General features: G+C 44.5%; 1 protein-coding gene across 5 annotated transcripts; it reads right to left on the bottom strand.

Moving 5' to 3' along the window:
- Positions 1 to 892: 892 nt before the first annotated feature.
- On the bottom strand, positions 893 to 24,994 carry DCTD (dCMP deaminase). 5 transcript variants are annotated; one of them, XM_016162481.2, is made up of 7 exons: positions 24,910 to 24,994; positions 23,439 to 23,476; positions 23,197 to 23,311; positions 22,659 to 22,794; positions 5,008 to 5,124; positions 3,562 to 3,658; positions 893 to 2,277 (listed from the first exon to the last, which is right to left on the bottom strand). In XM_016162481.2, exons 3-7 carry the CDS (start codon positions 23,302 to 23,304, stop codon positions 2,199 to 2,201), a joined length of 537 nt encoding a protein of 178 aa, XP_016017967.2. In that variant the 5' UTR covers positions 23,305 to 23,311; positions 23,439 to 23,476; positions 24,910 to 24,994; the 3' UTR covers positions 893 to 2,198. The 5 variants fall into 5 exon arrangements, with proteins under 5 accessions (XP_016017967.2, XP_016017966.2, XP_016017968.2 ...); XM_016162480.2 differs by lacking the exon at positions 24,910 to 24,994 and adding an exon at positions 24,552 to 24,837; XM_016162482.2 differs by lacking the exon at positions 24,910 to 24,994 and adding an exon at positions 24,601 to 24,837.
- Positions 24,995 to 25,961: the final 967 nt, after the last annotated feature.

Genomic DNA, 25,961 nt, shown 5'->3' with positions numbered 1-25,961 from the left:
ACTACTCGCATAGTAAGGCCAGCAACTGAGACACAATTTCTTACACTCCAATCATTAGGAGTCAAGTTCAACAACGTGGTCTATACCTGGAAGCCTCACATACCCACACAGAGCGCATCGCCCCGCACAAACGACCCAACCCCAAACTGCCAACAGACACACTTCCTTCTCAGCAAGGGTCCTTTCTGTCAACCTCCTCCAAAAAGGAAAAAGAAAAAAGATTTTCTTCACTAAACCTCAATGTTTCAAAATGGGACAAAATATAAGATAGTGTCAAATTAAATAAATTAGATGCACTGCTGGCTTATTAGCCCCTGCACATGTTTATGACTGTGAAATAACGAAACTTATACATTATTTGTTAACAGGGCTCCCAACTCAGGATTTGCAGCACTGTAAGTATCTAATGTGTTTTCTGTCTTTAAGTACCTTTACTGATTTTTTTCTTCTACATACCTTTTGTTTTATGCATTCTGGAACAAAGAGACGGCAAGGGGTTTGGAGGAGCTAATAGAGAAAAAATTGAGAAGATAAAAGAAGAGAGATGCAGGAAGAGGGGTTAAAAAGGCAAGAGATCAGCAGGAGAAACAAGAATTGGAGACTGAAGTATTACAGGAGGGAGGAGGAGGCCTGGGACCTATCAGATGGCCACACCTGAGACAAAGAGCAGGCACACAGGAGAGAAAGGTAAGAGAACCTTTCTTAGCATCTTCAGTTTGGTACATAAAGAAGTGCTACCCATCAGCCCGGGTGGAGTACACGGGGTCAGGGTCTCAGATTGTTCTCTGGGCACGCAAACATATGCAATGTGCTTTGCAGACAATACAGAAATGAGAGAAATGAAGAGTTAAGCATATGATTATAATGTAAAAATGAACATACTTCGGTAGGGTAGATTTTAATAAGACTTTAATAATATTGGTAAGCAGCCAAATTACAAAATGCCCCAGAATATGGAGTACAAAACCTCAGAGACAAAATAAAACTCATAAAAAATATAAGAGTGCTTTAAAACAGTAATTATCTTTAGGATAAAGAAACCATTTTCTCAACAAAGGTACTGAGCATGTTTAATAAAAATTAAATGAGATTAAAGACAAGGTGCGTGGTCCCCAAGTCACAGTGATTAGGAAGCTGAGATTTGTGTCAGAGAACGCAGGCATGGCGCCAGGAGCACAAATGAGCTCCCATCATCAATAGATCTGGAATAAACTGCCTCGAGGCGGGCTGAATTTCCTCACATTTCACTTACGGGATAAGAATCAATTTACTCTCTGGTTGTGGAGTGGCCTTGGAAATGGACCATGTTGGCACATGGAGGAGTGGCAACCATGTTCGTTCCCACGTGGCAGAAGTGGTGCCTGACCCCCACCCCCTAATCCACACAATCCTCAACGCCACAGCAGGGCGTGGTCTTAGGGGTGACAAGAGGAGGTAGGCTGTCTGCTCCGGGAACAACTCGCTACTCAGACAAACTAAGGTAAGAGCTCCATGTGACCAACAAACCAAAACGAAGATGCAAAAACAACAGGGGTTCCCATCTCCAGAGAGACACTGGGCCACTACCCTGTGGTATCAGAAGTAGAGAAAGTACCCACAGCTCAGGTACGCCCAGCGGCTGTCAGGGCAGATGTGCCATCCTCTCTAGGTTTTTTGGGTGAGTGGGTGGGGGTTTCCCTCAACTCTCTAAAGCAAATACTTTAACACTGCTGTCGTGTGGGTCCTATTTCTTTTTTTCCAAGGGCGCTATATGTTATGCTTCATTTGGGCCAGATGTTCAAATCAGTGTGTCTGTTCATCCCGCTAGGAACACAACAATTATTTATTTGTCTTTCCAGCACATGCAGCAGCGTGCGGCAGCTGTGAGATGCAGTGGATGACAGAGAGCTAACGCCCTTCTGCAGAGCCACCAGCATCCCAGCAAACCAGGACACAAAGGGAAGGCACCCCACTCCAGCCCCCTGCGACATGCCATCTACAGGCTCCTTTATCTTAAACCCTAAATCAATAGCTTAAACAGATGCCGATTCCATGTGACAGGAGAGAGAGTTAGGAAGATTTCAGGCTTTATATTCTTTAGATGTCTACTTTTGCTGTACTGGCTATTAAAAAGTTATGTGTAACTTCAAGATGAAAGGCATTAGCAGCTCCTTAGAAGAGGATAATCTCAATCTTCTGGAGGTTTAATGAGATGTAACTCACTGAAGCTTCTGATTCGGTCTGCTGTTAATTGAATCAAAGTCAATGACAATCTTGCTGCACTTTGGTGTGAATTTCCTAAACGTAAGAAACAAAATATATAATGATATTATCCAGTGAGTAGTTAAAGCGATTTGTTTACTTCGGCTTAACCTACATTTTCTATGGGGAGGAAAAATTTTCCCCGGATTTGCTCGATAGTTTATCCTATAGGAGCCAATTACAGAGCACCATAGTGAGAGAAACATGGCCCAGAAAAGACAAAGACCCAAAATGATGCGTGGGGTGGCTGGGCTTGTTGGTTTTTCAGTTGGCTGAGTTCATGAATTAACGGGGAGTCAAAGGATTAATAAATTAACTGTATAACATGACATCCGATTACGTTTTCCCACCAGATTTAGCTTATTTTCTAGGAAATTTCTGCGGCCTGATGTGGAATCACTTTAAAGCAAAAAAAAGCTGAGATTTCTTTTGCCTCTTGTACATAGCAAAAATCAGCTAGGTTCAATGAGGAGTCATTTTTAAAATCATGTTCTAAAAAATGCAGAAGGAAAATAAATCCACTATATTTTTTGCCCATTAATGTAACTCCTAAAAAGAAAATGTTTGGGGACTAAACATATTCTTTTAAAAATCTGTAAAGAGTAAATATCTAATTATTATTATGCAAATAACTTGGATTTGAAGTCTTATAAGGCACAACAGTTTCACGACCTATAACCTATATCCCTAAGGAGGAATGTGAGGGGCCAGTAGGTTACCATTTACAAGAACCCCACTGCTGACCACAAATACTGTAAAGGAACTGCTTTGAAAGCTTTTACAGTCTCAAAAAAAGTTTCCACCATGAATCAAAGCTGGATAAACTTACTTGCAAGTAAAACATACCTCTCAATTTTGCCTAGCAAAGATAATCATGAAAACCTAAATGACTTCGAATCTCAATTTAAAATGTTGCTGTAAAAAGAATTCCTGGTCTTTCAAACCTGGCAGGTTACTTTCCTCCTAAATTTTCTATGCCAGAGTTGTTACATTTGCAAAGTTTACAGAGGTTTAATGTTAATATTATAAAACCTGTGAATTTTTAAAAATTTCTTGCTACTAGAATAATTAGTCCAAGTCTTGGAAAGCTACTAATATTAAAGTGCAATCCCTAGACAGATTGTCTTCAAATACTTTTCTCACTGCTCTTAAAAATCTACCCCTAAAATAATCCTTAGATTCTTAGTCTATTGCGTTGGAAAAGATGCTTCCAGGTGTGGAAGTCGGGCATCACAAGTAAAAATTAAGCATCGGCCCAGGTCAAATCTGTTTCTCCATCAGGCTTTCGTGCCACCTTCCCCCCGAGTTGTTCCTACTTACCTAAAGGCAACCCCAGCCATATTAAACATGAGCCTCGCAGCTGTTGCCTCCTCGCTATCATGGTACTTATCAGACATGAAAATAACTTCTTTGATACCTTAAAAGGCAAGAGTGAAAGAAGCCCCATTAGTATACACACACAGAGACCCACGATGGCCGTGCAGAAGCAGACAGCCCTGATAGTGTCTATGATGGATCGCCTTTTCCAAGTGCACTTGCACACATGTCCAGTTACTACAATATAGAGTCGCTGCTCTCGAATACAGCAGTGAACAGATTATATTTAATCTGCTCTCCAGTTTTTATGGATTTTTTTTTAACAAATGCATAGTGAAACATGTCGAGTAGTCAAGCCTTGATCCGATTAACAAATTTTCTTTACTGCAGGCAATCAAATATTCTCTATTCATAAAGTGACTACTCAACTCAAGAGGCAAATGGAGGGGAGTGGAGAATGCTGGCAAAATCAGGGAGAAGTCCCACCGGGCCGCTGAGAACGGCCCTGCAGACCAGCTCAGGCCGGTGCCAAAGAGAGCAGATCTGTTTTCTTTTCCTGTCTCACCCGGCAGTGCTAACTTGAGGGCCAAGAATCTGGAGGGCGCTTGATCCGCCACCCTGCTCCTCCGCCAGCCTCTGAAGGGACAGCAGAAGGCACCTCACAGGGCACATGCTGCCCTTCCCACATGCCTGCCACCTCCTCTGTGCTCAAGGACAGCCTTTGAAAACTCCCGAAGGACCGCCCACGACACTCCTTAACGGAGACTTTTGATTCTGACACCACCAGACCTCTTCCGCTCAGACAGCCATGGGCTCGTCAAAAACCGCCCCTTTAAACCAGACATCTGGCTAACGTGATAAGTCTTTAAATCTCATGCCAAGAGTTTTATGGAGATAAAGTGTAACCGAATCTTAGATGTGACAATTTGAAAAAAGTGAAGTATGTGAATTACAATGGCACAGATTTATGGTAAGAAAAACTTAAAGTAGTACCATTGGAGCCTTATGACATTTATATGCAAAGGTATGTGTAGGTCCTCAAATATCTATCATATATTAGATACAAATTAAAATTTCATATATGGACTCCCAGCTGACCTTGTTTCTGACAGAAATTCATTTCTCTCCCTCCCCCTTAATCTATGCACAATATGTCAGAGAAGAGTAAATTGACAGTAATTATATGCAAAGCCTGTGTTGTTTTTTGGCAGCTTGCAGTTTAAGAAGTTGCAAACTAAATTAAAAACATGCTAAGAATTACAGAGGATACAATTAGTCTTAGAATACCTGGCACCATTCAAAAACAAAACACAGGAAACATCCTCCAAAGTTGGTAGTGCAATTAATTTAGATCTAAACAATAGCGATTTAAGATCAAACACGTCTGCAGTGAGCTACCGACGAGCAGGCAGCAATGCAAATGTGACAAATGCAGCGGCCGGTTCCTACCTGCCTGGATGATGAGCTTAGCACATTCATTACATGGGAACAAGGCCACATATATAGTACAGCCTTTCACGTCAGCTGAGTTTTTGTTCATGATGGCATTCAGCTCGGCATGGCACACTGCGGGTGCGAACGAGAAAAAAAGAAAAACTTAGACTGCAGCTCATGAAGAATTTATTAATAGTGTTGAAGCATTCCATTCTCCCTCTGAAATAACGTATAACAGACTCCATTTAAAAAAAAACTGATCGGAAACAAAGTACTGAGAATACTAAATGAGGGTCATGTGGTCTGACAGGTTGGCCATTAGCAGCGAAATGGTTCACTGAGGCAGCCCTGGGTCAGTAAGCACCTACAGCAGCCAGGAGGGGCTAAGGTCAATATCTTCACCCACCCTCAGTGGAACAATAGCTCATAGCTCCACAAGACCCAGGGGTATGGAATTGCCCACATAAAACGGCTCATTTGGGTGTCGATGTGCACAGGCAGGGATATTGCTGTGGCCGTTAAGAGGGCAGGAAGCAATTTTAAGAGCAAGAGAATCAAGACGTGAAGCTGAGCATTTCTGCCCCAAAGGATCTGCTTCACCTCAAGGTTCTCAACCCACACTCACACCAGGACTCCAGTGGATAACCAGTAGTTTATTTTTTTATAAGAAAAATATTCATCCACTTAATGGCAATTAAAAGTCAAGTTCTTGCTATACTGGCCTATTCCACTAAAGATCCCCAGTGATCCAAGGTCATCCTCAGACTTGCCTGCATTCAAGGATAAAGGAAGCACCCGCCTCACTCGTACCTATCAAAGCCTACCCATCCTGCCAGCCATTTAGCTAGGTATTCCCACCACCTAACCCACAGAGCGCTCTTCTCAAGGGAAGAGTCGTACTCACCACTGATTTAGTCTGGAATCGCCTGTCTGCTTTGTGAAGTTGCTGTATGCTACCTTATATTGCTATTTAATTTTCCGAGTACATTATCTAAAACTATATTATAATCTCCTTGTGACAGTGATTCACAAACTTGTCTGCATGTTGGAATTCCACGGGTGCTCCCATGTCTCATGCAAGGAGCCTGAGACAGCCTGGGGTATTGTCTGGGCCTCGAAATTTTTAAGAGGTTCCCCAACATGATTCTAACATGCAGACATGTTTAGGAAACACTACCTCACAGAATCCTCTGGTATCATATCCCCAAGGTGACTTAACACATGATATGCACACAAGTGCTAAAATAAATGTTTGTTGAACGAATTAATGACGACCTGGACCTGGTCCAAATCACACAAACCTCCTAGAATTATAAACACGGAGACGTCAAGGGTCTCTTCCACCCTCTCCAACCAGCCTTCTACACTTCACACCTTCCTCCAGGAGCACTGAGGCCTAAACTCGTGGCTCTCACACATCTCGGCCATCAAGTGTTCACTTAGTGAGCCTTTATTGAATACCTGCTCCCCAGCTCAGATGGGGTGAAGGGCCACGTTCCGCCCCAGGCCTCCTGCTCTCAGGTAGAACGGCCACTGTGTATGAGTGTGCGTCCCACAGTGGCTCTGCCACGCTGCAGGCAGAAAGCTGACTTAGGGCCCTTCCAGAAAATACAGAGGAGTGCTCGTTTAGTCTGTGAAGACCATGATTCAGAAAGCCTTAGTCGTGCGTGGAAATAAAAGTCTCTAGTATTGTAAGGAAATCTGAAGAAAAAAAAAAGCTGCACTTAATCAGATCACAGCCCATCAGAGAGCAATCCCCATGGGCCAGAGGGACCTGAGCCAGCTCCCTGAGCCACGCTGCCCTATAAACCCCGAGGGGCACGAGGACAGGAAAGAGAAAGGCCCTGATGCTCAGTGGCCATGAGGATGCTGGCCTCAGCAGAAGTCCCCTTGGCCCCATTTCCTTCCCTGGTGACCAAAACATTCCCAAGCAGGGATTAACACTGCTCGGGTGTTAAAAACAATTAGATGTAATTATTTCTTCTATTTCCCCCTGGAGGGCAGAGACCAGTCTTCCAGGTTCTTTGTAACTCCCCCAGAGTGTAATTCGATGCCATGAACATAATGGGTGTTAAATATTTATTGAATGAATAAAAGAGGAAATGCAGATTCCAATTAGTGATGATGACGTTGGGAAATACAGAAAATCTTCTTAAATTCAAATATCAAAAATATGCTTTCCTATCTAATAAATATTTTTGATGGTGTTGGTATTAACATTCAGAACTACAGAGTTTCTGCATCTGTTAGGAAACCTATTACACTGTTCTCTTTTGAATCTCTAAAAATTGTCACACTGACAGCACCTACTGTCCTCTAGCTCATCTGAGGCAGTTTGGGGAAAAATTTAACATTATACGTCTGGATTCATTAATGAAAATTACCACATGAAACGGATTCTCTTGGGCAGCATCCAACGTCCCTGTATGAGGGGTGGTTTGTAGAAATAATATACAGGATCATAAACAGACTTTCTTTCTCTTAACTGTAAAATCACAAGATGGAAAATATAAGGCTTCTTGTTAGAAAAGCATGAGGTCTACCGGGCAGCACGAATAGCTGGGTGTCAGGCACATGTGAGACTCTTTGAAAAAAACAGTTCACAATCCACGACCCCACATATTCGAAATGAGACAATGGCAAAAACACAATTCAAGTGTTCCATCCGCACTTGATTTCTCTGATTCATCCCTGTACCTCTTTAACGTCAGAAATGACAAACACCAATTCTCACCTTCCCCAGAGTCCCCTTGGCCCACCAAACCTTCTCTGATTGACACCGGCTTCCCCTGTCTGCCCCTACATCATTGAAAGAGAAACCCCAACCCAGGGCAGCACCTGATACCTCAGGCCAACCCCGCCCACCTCATAACTCTCCACGTGGGGTGCACCCGGATCCGGAAGCCTGGCACTGGCCCCAGGTCCACGAGCTCCACAGCCTCTGTGGCTCTGACCCTCGGCTTCATCTCCAAAACTACATGCGTTTCTCTTCAGTACTGACTGATGCATCAGGAAGCACTACTCAGTTAGGACTTAGGCCTCAGGCCCCCCAGACTGTGCCCACAGCGGAAACTGGGCAGAACAACTTGACAACTGTCCATTTGATTTACTTAATGTAGGTTAATCAGAGTGGAGTTTGGGGACTCATTTACCTGGACTGGCCACCTAAACTGATCAGATAACAGGTAACTGCCAAATCTGCCTCAGGCGACAAAGAGCACTCAGGGCAAGCCCTAACTGGCTCACTCCTTGCTCCGGGCCCTGACTGGCCTGACCACAGGCCAAGCATCTCCCCCACTTTATTCTCCACCTGGCAGGGAAGTATGGAGGAAGAGCTTTACAACAGGAGTCAGCCCCAGGGTTCAAGGCCCAGTTTTGCCCCCTAGAGCTGTGTGACAAGGTGCATAGGTGCTCTTTCGGTTTGCAGGAATAACAGTGGCTCTCAAAAAGTGCATTTCCAACTAACTAAATAAGGACAATTTAAAAAATAGCAAGTATCCAATTGTTAGCTTTTTCCTAATGTGTCCAGTTTCCTCCTTCCATCCTCTAAAATAGCTGATCTTCTCTAAGCCAGGCTGCTGACCATGAAGCGTGAGTCTTCTCTCCCATTGCCAAGGGCAAGGCCTGGCTCTCAGCGAAGCTCTCACTCCAGCCACTTCTGATGGCACTGGCTTCTCTCTACTCCATTTTCTTCTCCTTTACGCATGTATACTTAGTCCCATTCCGAAGAGCCCATCTTGTCAGCATTTTAGATCTCTTTACTCCTTTCTTTCAAGAAGAAATTGTCCCATTTACAACTGCTACTCTAATTTACTTTTTAAATAATTGGCTCTTGACTTTGTAATGCATATAAAACCCTTGGTTGTCTCTAAAACCATCTTTTTCAAACTGCAGGTCATGAAATCAGTTTAGTGAGTTATAAACAGCATTTTTGTTTACTTTTTTAATGAAACTGATTAAAAGAGAAGGAAGAGAAGGAAGGTACTGCTCCTCAAAACTGTTCCATGTGTATGTGTGTGCGCGCGTGTGTGTGCGTGTGCGTGCGTGTGTGTGTTTCAGGTGTAAACTATGTTTGCTGAGTCACCATGTAAAAAGTTTGGGAAACACTACTCTTGGAAACCCGCAGACCCCTGTAACATGCCAGTAATGTTTACAACCAACAATTTTTTTAAATGGCTCTAATTTGTAGCAGCTGCCCACTTCGGTGGTGTGAACACCCGCACGTGGCCAATTTCACGTTCCCAACATGACACGACGACTCGGAGTTGGGAAGACATGCGCATGTCTGCTCTGGTGAGCTGGTTCCACCACACCGCCGGGCGCTTTGTCTTGACCCAAACTCCGAATCTCGTGCTCGCAATCTCATCTGTCTGCTCCCCCGGCTCTTGGGAACTGCGCCCTCTCCACTCTAACCCCTCGCAGGAGCACCAGACCCTCTGGGGTCTCCTGCTTTCTGTGGGTCCTTTTCTTTCTCTTGCCTTTCTGGGCATCTCCCAAGGTTCACTTCTGCTCTTCGACTTTTCTCCAGCGGTCACTGACTTAAAGAATTCATCCATTCTTAGATTCTCAAATAGATCTAGTTGTAAAACCCTAAATCTACATTTCTAACCCCAATGTCTCATTTTCTCCTCAAGCCTTTTCGCTGGGTGGCCCCAGACTTCTCTGCAACTTTTCTCACTACAATAAACATTCTATAGGCATTTGACAGCAAAAATTTAAAGAATTTATCTTTTTGTAGTGCTAGCATTTTTATTATATTGCCTTGGAATAAATGTAGCAATGCTGCAAACATTTGAGCGCAAAACCAACTACAGAGGACAGTTCTCACAGTGATCTTGAGATGAGCACAGTTTTAATATTTGAGCAGGAATGAGACCATGCACCCCGAAGATATAGTGTCTAGGAAGTAGTCATAAGATAACTAAACTGTCCAAAAAAAAAGAGACCAATTTTCTAACTATTTACCTAGAATTAGTCATCTGTGGCTAAGCCAATAAGCAAAAGAACTCTCGAAACACTACAAGTATTTGTGATCGGCACAAAGAGTAACATGAAACCCTTCAACTATTCTCAACATTGTTTAAAAGGAAAAGAATCAAAAGCTAAAAATATCAGATTAACACTTATAAAGTTCTCCATTGCCAGAAGGAGAACCTCTGTTTCAGGTAATTATAAGACAATTCATATGCTTTGGTCTTTTTTTTCTTCTTCTTCTTTTCTATTACTAACTGTCAGAATTCAGAACTGCATTAACCTTGGACCAGGGAGAAGAGATTGTATAATTAGAAAACTGTATTTTTCAAATTCCCTCTTACTCAGGCTTGATTAATCCTTACTGTCTCATGTAAGGCGGTTCTCTCCAAGTTTGACAAATTAACAGGATATATTCCATCCTTGGTTAGATTTAGATTTAAGAGATTCAATGTTTTATAAATTTGACTTTCATCTCATTTGATATAAGACTAATATAATATCTATTTTAGACGATAGTATTATTAAGGTTACTTTAATAGGTTTAAAAAAAAACCTGAATAATGCTAAACAGATGCTAATTGCTGCACGAATAATTTAGCAGTACTTCTGTGACTCTACCCTCAACTGGTCTTCCTGTGCTACCAGCACATGATAAAATTTGGAGTCAGGAAAACTAAGTTTCTATTCAAGTTAAAGAAACTTTCCAGATTGTTTAAAATTCCTTGTTTTTAGAGGTATCTAAAGAAAAGATACCTCTCATGCCTGAGTGGTATTTGGCCAAGGCTGAGCTGAAAAGTGGAGAGCTTGGTGTGGCAACTTTGTGAGGGTGAGGTCTGAGGGCCAGTCACCAAGCACCTGTTGCCACTCAGCCTGGCCCCCACCACCTTCTGCCAAAATGCTCCAGACTGTATCATACAAGCCTCTGACTGTCTCTGGGGAAATACACCTCTGCCCCTGACTGATGACCGTGAAGGTTCTCGGGCTGTGCAGCCACCCACATTCAAAGCACAGACAGTTGGGCTCAGTGACAAGACAGACGTCAGAACTCAAGAGCCAAGAGGCGTCTGCTCATGGCCTTCTGGAATAAAAAGGTGGGAAGCTTCATCCTGCAGTTAATAATTGACATGAAATGGGTACCAAAGTTCAAGGTTAACCTGTGCATCTTTAAAAATGACTCAATGTTAATTTTTATAAGATATTCCATTTCTATTCTGATGATAAAGCTTTTTGTCGCTACTTCTTGAAATACAGACCTAAATGTTTTCTCTTCTGGGGTTCTACAAGTATCAGAGTCACTAAATCTGGGCACTTCTCTCTCTTGGAACACGGGAACCACCTTCCTGGTTTCAATGTCCCACAGATGCCTGATGGATAATTCCACTGGAGGGGCGGGCACACACTCACTCCTCTAAAAGATCCATTTAGGGAACAGTTTCACTGCTCCTGAAGCTAAAATGGAATTTCAACTACTTATTTCTTAATTATTGAAAGATATCCTGACAGGGCCTCATATATCACTGCCAACCTTCAAAGTACCTATCCTTCAAGTCAATAATTTAACAATAGAGTAGCCTCTAAATTTAAGCCCCTCCAACTTACCCCGTTATTAAATGTTTACTCCTATGGCTACCCCCAAATCTAAAGCAAACACTTCTCGAATTTGGCTTCAAACAATTTCACTACTCTACCTTATCTCTCCTTCAAGAATTGCCCTTATCTGTAAAGTAGCAGTGAGCTTCATTATCAGGGTTCTCAAAGGATTTGAAATAAAGGTGGGGAGGAGAAGCAACTTAAGAACCAACAGTTACAGCACTTCGCTAAGGCAACTGCAGCCAAACAGGCCCCGCCAGCCACTCCTCGCTCTCCTCAGCCTCTGCTCCCCCCTCTTTGGCCCCCAAACCCCTGCTCGTAGTCCACCCCCACACACTTCTTAGTGTGTGCCAAAGCCTACTTCACTCTCAAGCTTCTCAGAGAGAACGCTGCCCGCCCCACGGCCGGAGAAGCACCCTTTGTCCTGGGCCATAATGGGGACAGAAGAGTGTTTAAAACGGGAGACATTCCCCATATAAGTGCAGGTTGCAAACATCACCTGGCCCAGGCAGAGCACTCACAGGGCTGGGTGCTGGGGGCTGTGGGGACAGGCAGAGGGCACCCGTACACAGAAACAACCAGAGCTCTGAGTGAAGGCTACAGACACAGCGGGAAAAGGAGCTCAGAAGAGGTGAAGTGTTGAGAAAATCCAGGAAACAGGCTACATGCACTGTTTGTGGGCAGACTGAACTGAATCTGCAGGTAACATTATTTCTGTAGAAAATGTATTTGGATTACAAATGGCTATTCAGAACGAAAGGGGTCTAAACCCTGGGATCTGCCTACACGAGGTTTCAATTCCCAGCCTCATTCGACTACAAACAGGAATAATATTAATATCATCCCTTCCTTTTTCCCGGGGTTACAATGATGAGGAAAAAGTTTTATGAACTAGAAAGAATACTGCAAATAAAGTCGTTATCAAGAGTCAGACCTGGGCTTGTTTTCTAAAAAAGAACAGCCTCAACTCCAGCAGGTCCTGCCTGTGATTAAGACCTGGGGGAGTCAGCAGCCAGGAACGAGGGGTTCCTGAGCAGAGGTGACAGGTGACAGCACTTCTGTCCCACCTGAGCATGCTCCAGCCATTCCACTCCGTGTGCTCAGAATCAACACCATGCCCCCCACCCCCATGCCCAGTCAGGGGTCTTTCTATTCAGAAGATAAAATAACTGAGCCCACAACCTCAGGGCATCGAGGGGCACACAATTTCAGTGGAGGGGCATTTATTATTACAGTATAAGTTGACATATGAAACTAAAAACACAATAGTGACAAAGCAAAGGAAGCCAGCCTGTTACCACTCTGTGTCCGGAGAAGGGGTCTCTGCTAGCAGAAAGTGACAGTGGAAGGAATTCTGGTTGGGTCTGGGATCTGAAGGTGAGCTGCTCATGAATAAGGCAGTCAAATCCTCCAGGCTCCTCCTGGTACAGCCCCAACTCCTAGGGTGCCCCACCTGCTGACGGCCCGTGAACCACAACAAGTTAACGACCCATCTCCACTGGAACCATGGCTTTGGGGTCGTCCAAATAAGCCCAGTTCTTGGAGGCGTCCCATGGCTCTGCCTTTCCCAGTGCTTCCTCCTGACGTGTCCCCTCGGCCACCTCCTCACAGACTCTGCCTCCCTCACCTGCTAGTTTTATGACCTGACGATCTTGTGAAGCCTCAGCCCCCTGGCCTGTGAAATGCAGAGAACAAGAGAACCATCACAGAGACCAACACCTGTGAGAGCACAGTGCAGAAGACGGACCTGACAAATGCTTGTGCTCCCAAACCTCTCCTGCTGGCTGCCCAGCTGACACCCGGCAGCCCTGAGCTGTTGAGCTCCGCGGACAGGAGAAAGCAGACAGTTCTTTTTCTCTCTCTCGTACTTTGGTCCCCATCCCTTGCCCCGTTCCCTGCTACCTCTTGCAAAGACTGCTGGCAGCAACTCATGGCACCCAGGGGAGCCACTTAGCCCCAATGGTAGTGCTTAGGGCTAAAGAGATTTCTGACTGTGGTGTTTCCATTATTGATAATAAAGCCCCCAGAACTCTAATTACACTGCTTCCCTATGTGCTAAAGGCACACAATCAGGTCAGGAGGAGGAGGACGTGGAAATACTGCATTTCATCTGCATTTCATCGATGGGTGAGCCAAGCCCAACTCCCTTCCTACTGTTCTTGTAAAATACCTTTGATGCTTGAAACTACTAAGGAAACACGAAAAGAAACAGAACACTAATCACGGTTTGACAGCTTTGTAATGCAAATCCATACTATAAAGATTCAAGGCTTCCCTCTTGTGTTAATAGCTTTTAAAGGGTAAACTGGAACTGAGCAGTGAGCACTGGAATAGGAGTCAGGATGTGTGTGTTCTAATTAATTCCAGCTCTACAAGGCACGCCCCAGGCCACTCACTGATGCTGTTCCAACATGGAGAAAATGGGGCTTAACTGACCTAACTCAGGCTTCTGAGAAGAGATGGAGCCCTTGATGCTACCCCACATTCCTAGGACATCTCTCCCGCAGGCCTTCGCCATGCACGGGACGATTTTTGCTTCCTTTATCCCCAGTGTCTAAACCTGTTCACGTTCCTCCTCCCTCCTCTTTCAACTGACAACGACCTTGCCTCGCTCTCCACTGAAATGCTGTAACTGACCATATCCCCACCTGCGACTCCATGAACCTCTGTATCAGCTCTCACGGTCCCTCTCTCAGCCCCACTTATTACTAATCAATGTGCCTTCCCTTCTCACTTCCTGCAAGACCTTGCCTCTTTCCCCATTTTGCACATCAATCTCCCTCAACTGGATTATTCTCATCAGCAAACAAATGTCTGTTGCAAAAACAAACAAGTCTCTCCTCCTACAGACAATAATAACCTTTCTCTTGGCCCCGTCTCCCATTCCAGCCACTGCCCTATTGTTCCGCTCTCTCCACAAATATCTCAAAACCACATCTACATACACTGTCCCCACTTTCTCAGTTTCTGCTCCTCCCACTGTTTCCAATTTGCCTTCCAACCTGCTGCTCCATCAGAGCTGCTCTTTGGAACGCCAGCGGTGACCCCCACGTTGCTAAGCTCCGTGGGCATTCTTCAGTCTTCTTAGACCTCTCGGCAGCCTTTGACGCAGCTGGCCACTCCTTCCTACTTACAGCGCTGCCCTGGGTGCACGCCACGGTGTCCCACTCCCGCTCTGCAGGCCCTTCCTCCGCCACTCCACACGGCGGCTCTCAGGGATCGGGCGCAGCCTCTGCGCACTCCCGCAAGATCGCCCCACTCATGTCCATGGCACTGATGTCACCCAAACGGCACACGTGCAGATACCGAGATTTCCAACCTACGCTTCTCTAGGCACTCAGGTACCCAACCTGACCACCTGACACCCTCCCTGGGAGCCCTCATTGACATCTCAAATGCCAGGGGTCCAAGTCTTCCTTGACTTTCCCCCAAACCCAGGTGCTCAGGCTGGAATTGTTTGAGGGGCAGTCCATCTCTCTCTCCTACTCCATATCGCCCAGCCCTCTTGGTACTGTCTCCAAAATACACCCTCTACTCACCCATCCTCTCCATCTCCAGCACTCCTACTCCCTCTAACGCACCCCCCACCCAGTGTGTTGTCATCACCCCTCAGCTGGTCTCCCTGTTTCCACTCTTGCCCCCAACAATCCATTTCCCAAGCCCAACCGTCATCTTTTAAATCCAAACTCCTTACCCTACAGGACCTCAACCTCACCTTACTACTGCAGCTTCACCCACGAAGCTTGAGCCTAATTCTCTCCTTTCACATGATGCTCCTGACGGCTTCACCCAAGCACTCTTCCTGCAAGGAATGCCCGTCGCATGCTCTTCTTAGCCCCACACACTGACTACCCCACCTTCACCTGATGGGACTCATCTAATGCTTCAGATCTCACTTCAAAAGTCACCTCCTCGGAAAGGAATATTCAATAATATGTTTATTTCATTAATGTCAACCTCCACTCTCAGTCTGCACACTCCTTGAAAACCAGGACGTCGGACATTTTATTTAGCACTGCAGAATGCCTAGCACAGAATACGTATAATTAGTTGCCCTGTAAGTATTTGCTGAGTGAATGGATGATGACAGGTGAACGTACTCTGGAAATGCGCATTATAAAATTAGTTATAATTTTTCAAAAGGAAGCAAGATGACTCATGAACTCCCCCATCACCAACACGACTCAAGCTGATAAAAGAATAGATGACTCATTAGTATTGATTTAAATTTCTAAAGTTATAACTCACTCACCAAGGAAAAAAACGACAATGAGGAATTCTGCTTCCCTTTTTTCACCTAAACTCAAAATTAATGGCGTTTTGAGCAAAGTCTTTTAATTGCGGAATTAAAAAATTCATGCTCAGTTATCATATTCAATATTTTAAATTTGCTATGGCATCTATCATTTGGAAGAAGCACAGTGATCAAATTTACACCTCTGCTAATTGGCTAGTCCCTACCCTCCCGCCAGCCGAGCATCAGGGAGGACGGAGAGCTCCCTCACATTCTAACTCCCCTGCTTTCCCCAATATTCTCCATTTATCGCGGGATTTATTTATCCCCACTTATTTCCAATCTCCATTTATTCCCAAAGCCAGGCAAGTATGTTTCAATAAACACTGTCGCATTGACTTGTTCACAAAAGGATCTCGAAATTCTTTTCTATTTGGTTTTAGAATAACCTCTTGTCTCTAAAGAGTTTTAAGTGTGCCCTGCCTGTTCACACGTTTTCTTATACTTAGACATCGGTCTTTTCCTTCATTGCTGTCCTCCAAGCTTTTTTCATCCAACGTCTTCTCACCTCCATGTCTGTGGTGTAACTTGCATTCCTCAACTGCGCCTCCTGCGTGTGCCTATGTCTCTGTCTCGCTTATATTCATCTTAGAACCGGCGTGGATTTGAACCTCTGTGGAGGAGGGGATGAAGCCTGTCTCTATTAATTTGTCCATACGCACAGATGCATATTCTCTGTGTCACTGCCGCCCACAGCTTTTTACAGCTCTGTACCTTCACCCAGCAGAAAGAGCACCCTAATCCAATGCAATCAAAACTACATTGTTTAATTTGTATTTAGAATTCGAGAACTGGAAGAGTCCTCACTGATCATTTATTTCAGAAAGATATTGAGAAATAAATGTCAAGTTATGTATCTCACAATCTCACGATTACTGCATAAAAATACATTACACTTGGAACCCAGGCCCCAGATGGCTGGTCCATGACATTTTCACTTGAATCTGAGAATTGCTGTTTTAAACATTGTGGGGCTTTTCTTAGCTGATATTCATATTAAAGATGTATACATCCAAATAGAATACAAAAGTCTTAAGAAGTAAAAGTAAAACGCAATATAATATCTGCAAAAACCTCCAGGAACCAGGTGTTTAGTACATATTTCTGGGAGCAAACAATATTAAATATTTTCCTTCAATATCAGTATTAACAAAACTTATGAAAGAGAGATCCTTGAAAAAACTCAAAATAAAGCTAGTAATTCAAGGCAATTCAGAGAAGAACAGTCAAAAATCAGCATAACGCCCACAGACTAGGTCAGCAGAATAAAGGCCATGAGGTTCGTCACTGTCAGGCACCCCCCGTACAAAGCTCAAAGAAGTTATATTTATCAATAGGGCTATCCTTTTTCATTTAGATAATTACTGTGCTCGCACACCAGAATCTAAAATAGGTTAAATGTGGCCCTGAAATTTTATGGAGGCTATTAATTTCTCAACAAACCCTTTCTTTCGAGAGACGAAGATCAACTTGAGCCATTTTTGGTCATCAACTTGGGACTCATTAACCTTGAATTATTTTAAGTTTTATTACAACCTTCTATGAAGTAAACTGATTCTTTATAAAACAAAGGCAAATATGTCTTTTCATGGGTGGGTTTAGTCCTAGAGACGAGCATTTCAGCTTTTCTTGCATCATCAGGACAGGGGGTTGTACTATATATGTCCTTTGTAGATATTCATAGTAAAATAGGAATCTATAGCTCTTCAAAAATACTTAACCCTGAATCTAGAGATTAAAATACACGGATAAGAAGCAAATAAATTAACAAAAAGTCATTGTGTACGCTGTTCTGAAGACTGCTTATAAAGAATTATACCCAAAAGCAAAATATGCTTATGTCAAACTGGTTAATTTTGGGGGCGTAGAGGGCAGCTTCATACAGAAGCCATTGTTTTCTCGTTTATCTACACCACCACACAGTGAAATCTGAGTTTGTTTCTTGATTCATAAAAATCGCCTACTTTCTTTCCTGTAAACTTGCTCAAAGGTTTTTCATTGATTAGATAAGTTACTTTGTACAAAAGTCCCCAATTAGACCCACTGTCAGACCACAACTATTAGATGGCCAGGCAGGGGAGGAATGGTGGGAAGCTATAAGTGAAATTAGAATTCTGCAGGAAGAGAAACAGCAAGTCATCAAATCCATGGATCTGCCTAACAAAACCAGAGGGCATTCAATTTCAACTGGCTGAAGGAACAAATTTGATCTTAATTACTAAGAAGCTCTTACAAGTTGTGAGGAAGTCACAGCTTAAGAAGGATCAGCCTCCTAACTTCTTGATAAATTAGTTTCTCAAGACTAACCTTTTAGATGCCAAAGAAATATATCACATGCATGGCAGTCAGGAAAATGTCAGTGTTCAAGGGGGTAAGGTAAATGGCTAAGTAATCACTAAAATGACATCTATGCATGCTTAACAATATGCTAAATCTGAAAGATAAAGATTAAATTTAAATATAAAATTTAAAGGAGTACTGCCACACACTGGCAAAACTGTTTAAAGTGCCATGCTGAACTCCTGCCTTAATTCCAGGACTTTCCTTCCAGAATTTTATCTTTTACAGTATTCCTGCAGAAATATGAACTAACTCTGGAAACAGCCTCATGTCTCCATTTCTGCCTCAAGTATCTAGCGTGTGGTATCACCCACTCTTGGGACATTAGACTATGGTCCCTTCTATGATTAAGAAATGTGATGTGAGAACAGACAAAGCAATCCAGGCTTCATGAACAATTGGGATGGAAGAGGAAGCCAAGCAGAGGGATGCTTACCCACAAATCCTTTCAACGATAGAAACAGCATAGCCGGAAAATGCATGCAACTTAATAAGCATAGCAAGCGCTACTCAAAAGGTGAAGTTTAACCATGGCTCTTGAGGATGAAAGAATTTGATTCTACTCCAACTCTCCGGTCTGTGAACTATGTCATCAAAATCGGTTACAAAAACCCAAGGAAAGAGTGATATGTGAATTACCAGGAGTATTTTACTTCCATTTTATAAAATTGGTATTTTGATTAAATGTGCTTCACTCTAATGAATTTCACAAAGAGAAAAGAACTAAAAATGTCAGCCGAACACTTCATCCCAGGTTTAACAGCCGCCCCCTCCTAAAAATAAAAATCTTCCAAAGTTTTTTTTATACTAAATTAGATCAATCTGCCGCTTCCCAGTTTTTTAATTGTCATTCACGTGAAAATGTGTCACTGTAATAACTCTGACTTCTTCTTCCTGCCACTTAATGTTACCGACATCACACTATCTTTTGGATTTTTCAGGAAAAGCATGAGATAAAAAGCCGTTTCCTTGGCAAGGGGAATCTTCATTTTCCATATTAATACTACATTGTAATCAAATAGTTTCATGAAGTTTTGATCCTAAGGCTGGAAGAACAAAAACACCCTTTAAAAATGCCTCTCCGGAGACACAGCTGGGAAAAGCTCCATCTTCCTGTTATGTTACAAGTATTCAGTCTCCCTCCTTTCCACAGAGTGTCAATCAAGACTAATGACTTCCTCCTTTACAGAATTAATAAGGAGAATTAAGTTGTATTTGCTATTGGTAAACTCAAACTTACACAAGTCCCATTTGGAGCTCCGCTTTGGAGAAATGTTACAACCAGCCACGTGCAAATGGCTTTCTTCCTAATGCTACGTACAGGTCACCACCGCCAGCACTTAACTTCTGGGGAGTCACTTCACCTAAGCTGCTGTTCGCTCAAGTGCAGAGTGAGAAGAGGGGGGTCCACTGTGCAAGGATTAGACATCATTTCGGAAAAGATGAATTCTCGTGTCCCGTATGAGAGAGTAGGGTGGGCAAAGAGCACTGACCTGGGTGGGAATTAGGAGATGTCACCCTGCCTGTGTGGCATGACAGAGGTTACTGGACATTTTGGGGGACTTAATTTCCCCATCCTAAAAGAAATAGGTAGACTTGGATCCTGTGGGCCCAGAACCCTGAGGCACTACGGAGGCCCTGCAAGGGGTCCAGCATGGGCCACTGACTGGGTAAACATCACGTCTTGCATGTAATATACTTTGCCAAACACACACAGTCCCGTTTAATAATGTCCAGATTAACACAAAGCATTACTGATATCAAGTAATTTTCTGTCATCGCAGATTTTCTTACTCAAAAGATACAAATGTAGGGGTCCTAGAAGTTTTCTTGACGTTTAAGAGGGTTCCCATATAGTCAAAAGAATTAGGAATCATTGGTCTAGAGCTCCAGATAATCGCTAAAGCTCCTTCAAAGGGATTAACCCATAATCTATCCTTCCTGATAGAACAGCTCAGCCACAATTAACGCCAGTGAGGAAAGAGGCCTACCCAATTCCAGACATTAGCACTTATTTTTTAAATTAATTTTTGAAGTCTTAAAACGGAAGCAAAATGAATTTGCATTTTAGTCAATTACCACCAAACATTTCTATTACATCCAAGGCTATCTAAATATTTATTATTCCGTGGCCCGAAGTCCTTTGAAAAGATAAGACTGAGTGTACAGTTTACAGCTAGTCATCGTTATTCAGACTGAAGGCCCATCTACGTATGCATTATGATGGCAGTAATACTAAATGCCTTTTAAAAATCATTTAATACCTTCGACTACTTTTATGGTAGTACATCAAATTACAAGCTTACTCTCGTGAAAGAAAATTGTCTACATTCTAACACAGCTACGTGTAAAATGAATAATTGATAAGTGAGGGCAAAGAGGTTTGAAAACCAGGAGGTATCATACGGATAGTAAAATATAATGCAGACAGACAACTAGTGCCCAGAAACTCAGCAACTATTCAATAAAAAACAATCAGTGAAGTTGGACAAATGCCTGTGTAAATTTTTTTTTTTTTTCATTTTTTTCTGGAAAGGAGCTCTGAAAGGTATTCTCTCCAACTTGGACAAAACGCAGTGTCTCAGAACGAACAAAATCAGCTACTTGAGAGGTTCTGAACACTGGCAAGTTGGGGGATTCCAAATGTGCTACAAAGCCTCTGGCTTCTAGGTCACTGCCACAAATCTGCCTGGGGCTCACAGTGACTGAAGAAGGCACAGGCCCCCCTGGGTCAGCCGCAGAGTAGCCAGTAAGGACCTCTCTACATCAGTCCACCCACTGGCATACGTTGCAACCAGCCTTAGCGTCACAGACTGATAGCACCTAAGAATTCCTCCACATAGGAGTTCAGCGCAAGGACCGATATTTCACTGTCTTCACAGCGATCATATATTTCAGTGTAAACTTGAACACATCAACCCTTTCACTGCTGTGATTTTTATACGGGACACTGACCTGTATTGTGAAAAATTACCTTTGCATGTACCTATAAGCAAGTAATCATGTCCCTTCTTTTTTAACATCAAAAGTTTACAGAATCAAAATCAGGATGACAAAAAGGTTCTAAAATACGTTAGTACATTTGTCATTTCACGCATTCCACTCAGCTACAAAGTGGGGGCTGAGAAGACAGTTTTACATTCTCCCAATTGGAATCCCACTCTTCCTGCTCCTCCAAGGGGTGAAGTTAAAATGGACTGATCTGCCTAAAATCCCCTTAATTACTAAAGGATGTTTTATTCCCTGAAAACCCTGAGTGCTTTGTAATTCTCCTCACCCTCCTTCCTCAATGCTTTCTCCACTTCCAGGCATCTTTTTTCTTTTTCTTTCCAAAACACAGCAGTTGCCCAGAGTTTAAAAAAGAAATGTATGGAGTTTATTTAACATGATTAAGGTCCAGGAACATTAGTAAAAATACACATATCAGGCTAAAGGTAGACTTGGAATTCTTCGTGAGAAGAAACCAGAGGAAAACCTACTGGGAGGAGTCAACACAGCAGAAAGTTCTCACGAAGCACCATGACCGTGTTTCCCAAGGGCACAGTCGTTCCCGTTTGAGTGGCCTTAATCTACTTGACTCCCGCCGCAGCCCGTCTATTCATTTCAAGACATAGCACAGGTCCTAACGTGAAAAGGTAGCAACCAGCATATACAGCCCAATTTGCCTCTTTTAGGGTATTAGTTACAAATTCTCCAGGGAATTAAAGGAAAAATGAAGCTGTGGTTTGTCTCTCCCAGATAATCTCTGAAGTGATTCTCCTTTGGGCTTAGATAGGAAACTAATTATAAGAGGCGCCCTTCCCTCACTCAAAAATGAAAACCAGGGATGACCCGGCCAAAAGTGTTCAGTCCCACACATCTGGCTTATGGTCTGACCACAGCATATTCTGCAACTGCAGAGTCCCCTGGAACAGGAAGAGGCCACTGCATCATCTACTCATCATCTATCTCCTAATGTCCAGATCACAGTTTGTTTCCTGGTTCCCAGAGATGGGTTGAGCCAGATTTCCTGGCTAGGCGGAAGGGCTGAGTGAACTCTGCTTCTCATCAGAGCAAAACCCCGGCCAGTACTTGGTTAGCTGTCTCTTCTTCCAAGGAACAAAGAAACAACCCACAGAGGCATTTCACACATTCCTCAGCCAGAGGCGGTGGCTCTCTGCAGAGAAGTGTGCTGTCAATGCTCTGGTGTTGTAAAGCCTGGCAGGTCACCAGTGAAACATGCCAGGCCCACAGCAGGAAACACAGCCGTGGATCTCAGGGCTAGGCTGCGTGACCACAACCATGCTTCCCATCTGTTGGCTCTCTTTGGAACTTAAGGGATGGGGACAGGAAATTGGGGTAGTTCAATAGGATTTGTTTTCTTTCCAGCTGCTGACTAAAAACGAAGATGACACTTTCTGACCAACTACCATACTTAAGCAATCGTGGCTATGCCACTAAGCAGAATGGAACACAAAGCATGCCCTACCATAAGGGTATTTGGTATCCAGCTTTCTCTCCGCTGTTCTCCTCCAAGGCAAGTCGTCATCGCTGCACCCATTTGGCATTCCATTGTACCCAATCCCAACAATTTTGTTTTCTGCATTCACAATGCAGGCTCCGACCTACAAGAAAATATGCCCAAAGGCTTGGTGACTTCGAATGGCTAGTCTGCCACTGAAGCAGCAATAAATAAAACTAGAGGGCTGCAGAGTTCAAAAATGGGCACACAGCTTCCAGAGGTGCTAAGAGCTCTGTCTCCTTGCTTGTTTTCTGTGACAGTTCCCACAAGCCAGATAAAGAATACCCATGGCCTCAGAGGGGTACAAGAGGCAGTGAATGATGGCATGTGGCAACTTACTCTCTCATAGGAAAGCATGCAGGAATGCAGCACAAAAGACAGCAGCTTTACTCTGCCTTTGTAAATTGACAGGTGTCCGCCCAGTCTCTTCTTTTTGTATGTTGCTCATTTGCAAGCATCTCTGTGTCTGTGAAGGTCTAAACATTCTCCTATAAAACTCACTTACCTGGGAATTTGGATCTTTGCTTCTCTGTGCCGATAAGAAAGCCACTGCCATGAAATACTCGGGCCATTCCAAATAGTCCTCACGTTTTTTGCAGGAAACTTCACTCATTCTGGGTCTAAAGGGAAAACATGACAAAACAGCAGTGGAGAAATGTATTTCGGTAAATCTGCTTTCCAGTACAACCTAACCACATTCAAACTTTGTATCACCAAACTCGGATGACTTCAGTTACGTTTACCTACCAGAAATCACAAAATATGGACTCCAGAAAGTGTCTGATCTAAAGAGAAAAATTAAGAAACTAAGTTATTATTTCAGAAGTTTGAATTTGGCACACAGAGCTTCACCTTCCCAAATATTATATCTATTTACTACTTAGTCATAGGATTTTTTTTTTAAGTTAATACAAATGCCTACTCTACAAATTGCTCTCATCCTTTACCTCTCTCATAAAATGGAGTCAGCACAAGAGGGAGGAGGAAAGGGGGACATTTATTGATCATCTAATATATTTTGGACCATGTTAAAGGTTATCCACATCACCTCACTCAAGCCTCATTCCTAGCTAAGGCATATAGTAACGTTCCATCTTAGAGACTCTGAGAATTTAGGTAACTCTCCTAATCACACAGGATTATTATCCATCTGGAGCTGTCCCAACTCTGACATTAACCACATAATCTGTCCTTTCCATTTCCCCTAGTTTCCCCAGATGGGACAGAGTTATCAACTCTTGAGTACTGAATCAAATGAGGAGAAACTATGAAAAGTGTCACGTTGTAGTAAAATAGGCTTTATGCTTGAGCAGGCACAAGCTGTTGTTACAACAGGGACAGCCCCTGAAGGGGACCTAAAACTTCCAGTAAAGTGGGTACTTTCAAGGACAAGGAAGGAGGGCAACACAGAACTGGGTAGGTATCACTGAGAAGTCTGGAGAAAGCCTAGATATCTGAGCTAAAGGAAAGTGAGAATTTCCTCACACTTCTACCCGGGAACCTTAGGCTAAGGTGCGCAGCTGCAGTGGCCGCGGCTGCGACGCAGAGAACAGGTCGGTACTGGGAAGCAGGAGTACCCACCCGCTGATCATGCTGCCCAAATTCTCAGAAACCTGGGAACCCTCTTAACACGAAGCGATGCTGGATTGGACTGGTTCACCACCCAGCTAAAGGCTTCGCATCATAATCGCTGCAAGGTGCTAGGTAACCGCCTACCACACAAGGTGGGGAAGAGATGAAGAGGAGGAAAAAGAACTTATGCTCCACCCGGCGTTTACCCTAAATGCTAACTGGTGCCCTAACCCCAGCTGCAGAGACAGAGGAGGGACAACTAGTCCAGGGACATACACCTAGTCCCACCTTCACCCCTCCTCGATTCCGACCCCGGGACGAAATCACGCATTCCCACCGCACACGCGGGCGCAATAAGTGACTGCCACTCTGAGTCCCACGTCCACCCTCTCTCGGCTTCCCAGAAGGGGAAGGCCTCCGGAGGCCGCGCCGCCTGCCGCGAAGTTAGCCGCGCACTCCTGGCCCCGCACTCGTGTGCAGAGCGCCAGGCTTAACCCAGAGCGGGGCCGGCAGCTCGGGGTTCCCCGGCCTGAGCGCCGGCGGCGAGCCGGGCGCCCCGCACCGCGCACTCCGGCCGCGCCACGTGGCGAGCGGGCCGCGTACCCGCGCGCCGCCCTCCGCCCGCCCCGCGGTCCCGCTCCGCGACCTGCAGGCCGACGCTCGTCCCCGCTGCGCCCGGGGAAGGAAGTCGGCCGAGGAGGCGGGGCCGCCGCGTGGCCGGAAGGTGGCAGCAGCGCGGGCCGCCGCGCGCCCTGGGGAGGCGGCCGGGCCGGCGCGCGCTCCGCGGCGGCGCCTCCGCTTCCTTGGCCCCGCCGCACGGCGGCTTCGCCCAGGCCACTGTCTGGCCGGCGACCTGTAGATTTTGGCCCCTGACTTTGTGCCGGCAGCGGCGGCCGCGTACGGGCGCCCGCGAGCCCGCCCTGAGGCCGCTGGGCTGGGACCTGCGCGGTCGCCCCGCCGCCCTGGGTCCCGCGACCCCGGAGCCCCGCCCATGACCGTGGACCCCGGGGTGGGCGCCGAGAGCGTTTGCTCACCGCTGCTCCAAGGCGCTGGCTTCGGAACCGTTGCGTTTTTCAGCTCCCTGAGTCTGAGGGTTGAGGGTGAGGTTTTTTTCCTCCACTTGAATCCCTTCAACTACTTAAAACTCTAGCTATGTACAAAATATGTACAAAATATGTGGATAAAAGACGACTCGAGTAGAGTGCAATGAAACAGAAAGAGGCAGAAAGTGAGACATGGCTTTGGCCTTTGAAATAGACCTGTTGTGTCGCTGTGTTCTTGTGGGGAATATTTACCAGCAGCAGCTTCACAGGGTCAAGAGGGGATGCTCTGCCTCAAGGCACATGCCTCGAAGCTACATTTGCATTTGCGCTGTGTATAGCCAGTTTGCTGTTCCTACTCAAATTTCATGCACGAGCCTGAGATACATGCTAAAGCCCACCATTGTTGCCCAAACCCCACCACTATCCGCACATCCCTCTTGGTATTCCCCATTACGGTTGCCGGCTATAAAATGGTGCATATTTTTGTTACAGGTCAAAAAAGATGGCACAGGTCAAAAGGGAAGACCTTCAGTGACATTTCTGAAGTCGTATGCCCCAAGAAACAAAATCTGATTTTCTTGAACATTATTCTATTCAGACATCTACCTCCTAAGTCTGACGGAACATTGGTTCCAGCACAGAGAATGACAAAAGA

This window comes from Rousettus aegyptiacus, unplaced genomic scaffold (assembly GCF_014176215.1).
Source record: "Rousettus aegyptiacus isolate mRouAeg1 unplaced genomic scaffold, mRouAeg1.p scaffold_m13_p_11, whole genome shotgun sequence".
In the NCBI taxonomy this organism is placed as follows: Eukaryota; Metazoa; Chordata; class Mammalia; order Chiroptera; family Pteropodidae; genus Rousettus; species Rousettus aegyptiacus.
The sequence above is the reverse complement of the archived record's forward strand: the minus strand, read 5'-3'. Positions and strand labels throughout refer to the sequence as shown.

Excerpts from the sequence above, each read along its gene's own strand:
- DCTD (XM_016162481.2), bottom strand. The coding sequence starts at position 23,304 with ATGAGTGAAGTTTCCTGCAAAAAACGTGAGGACTATTTGGAATGGCCC. Across the intron at positions 3,659-5,007 it reads TAAGCTCATCATCCAGGCAG|GTATCAAAGAAGTTATTTTC; the intron begins GTAGGAACCGGC and ends TTGCCTTTTAAG. Across the intron at positions 2,278-3,561 it reads ATGGCTGGGGTTGCCTTTAG|GAAATTCACACCAAAGTGCA; the intron begins GTAAGTAGGAAC and ends TCTTACGTTTAG.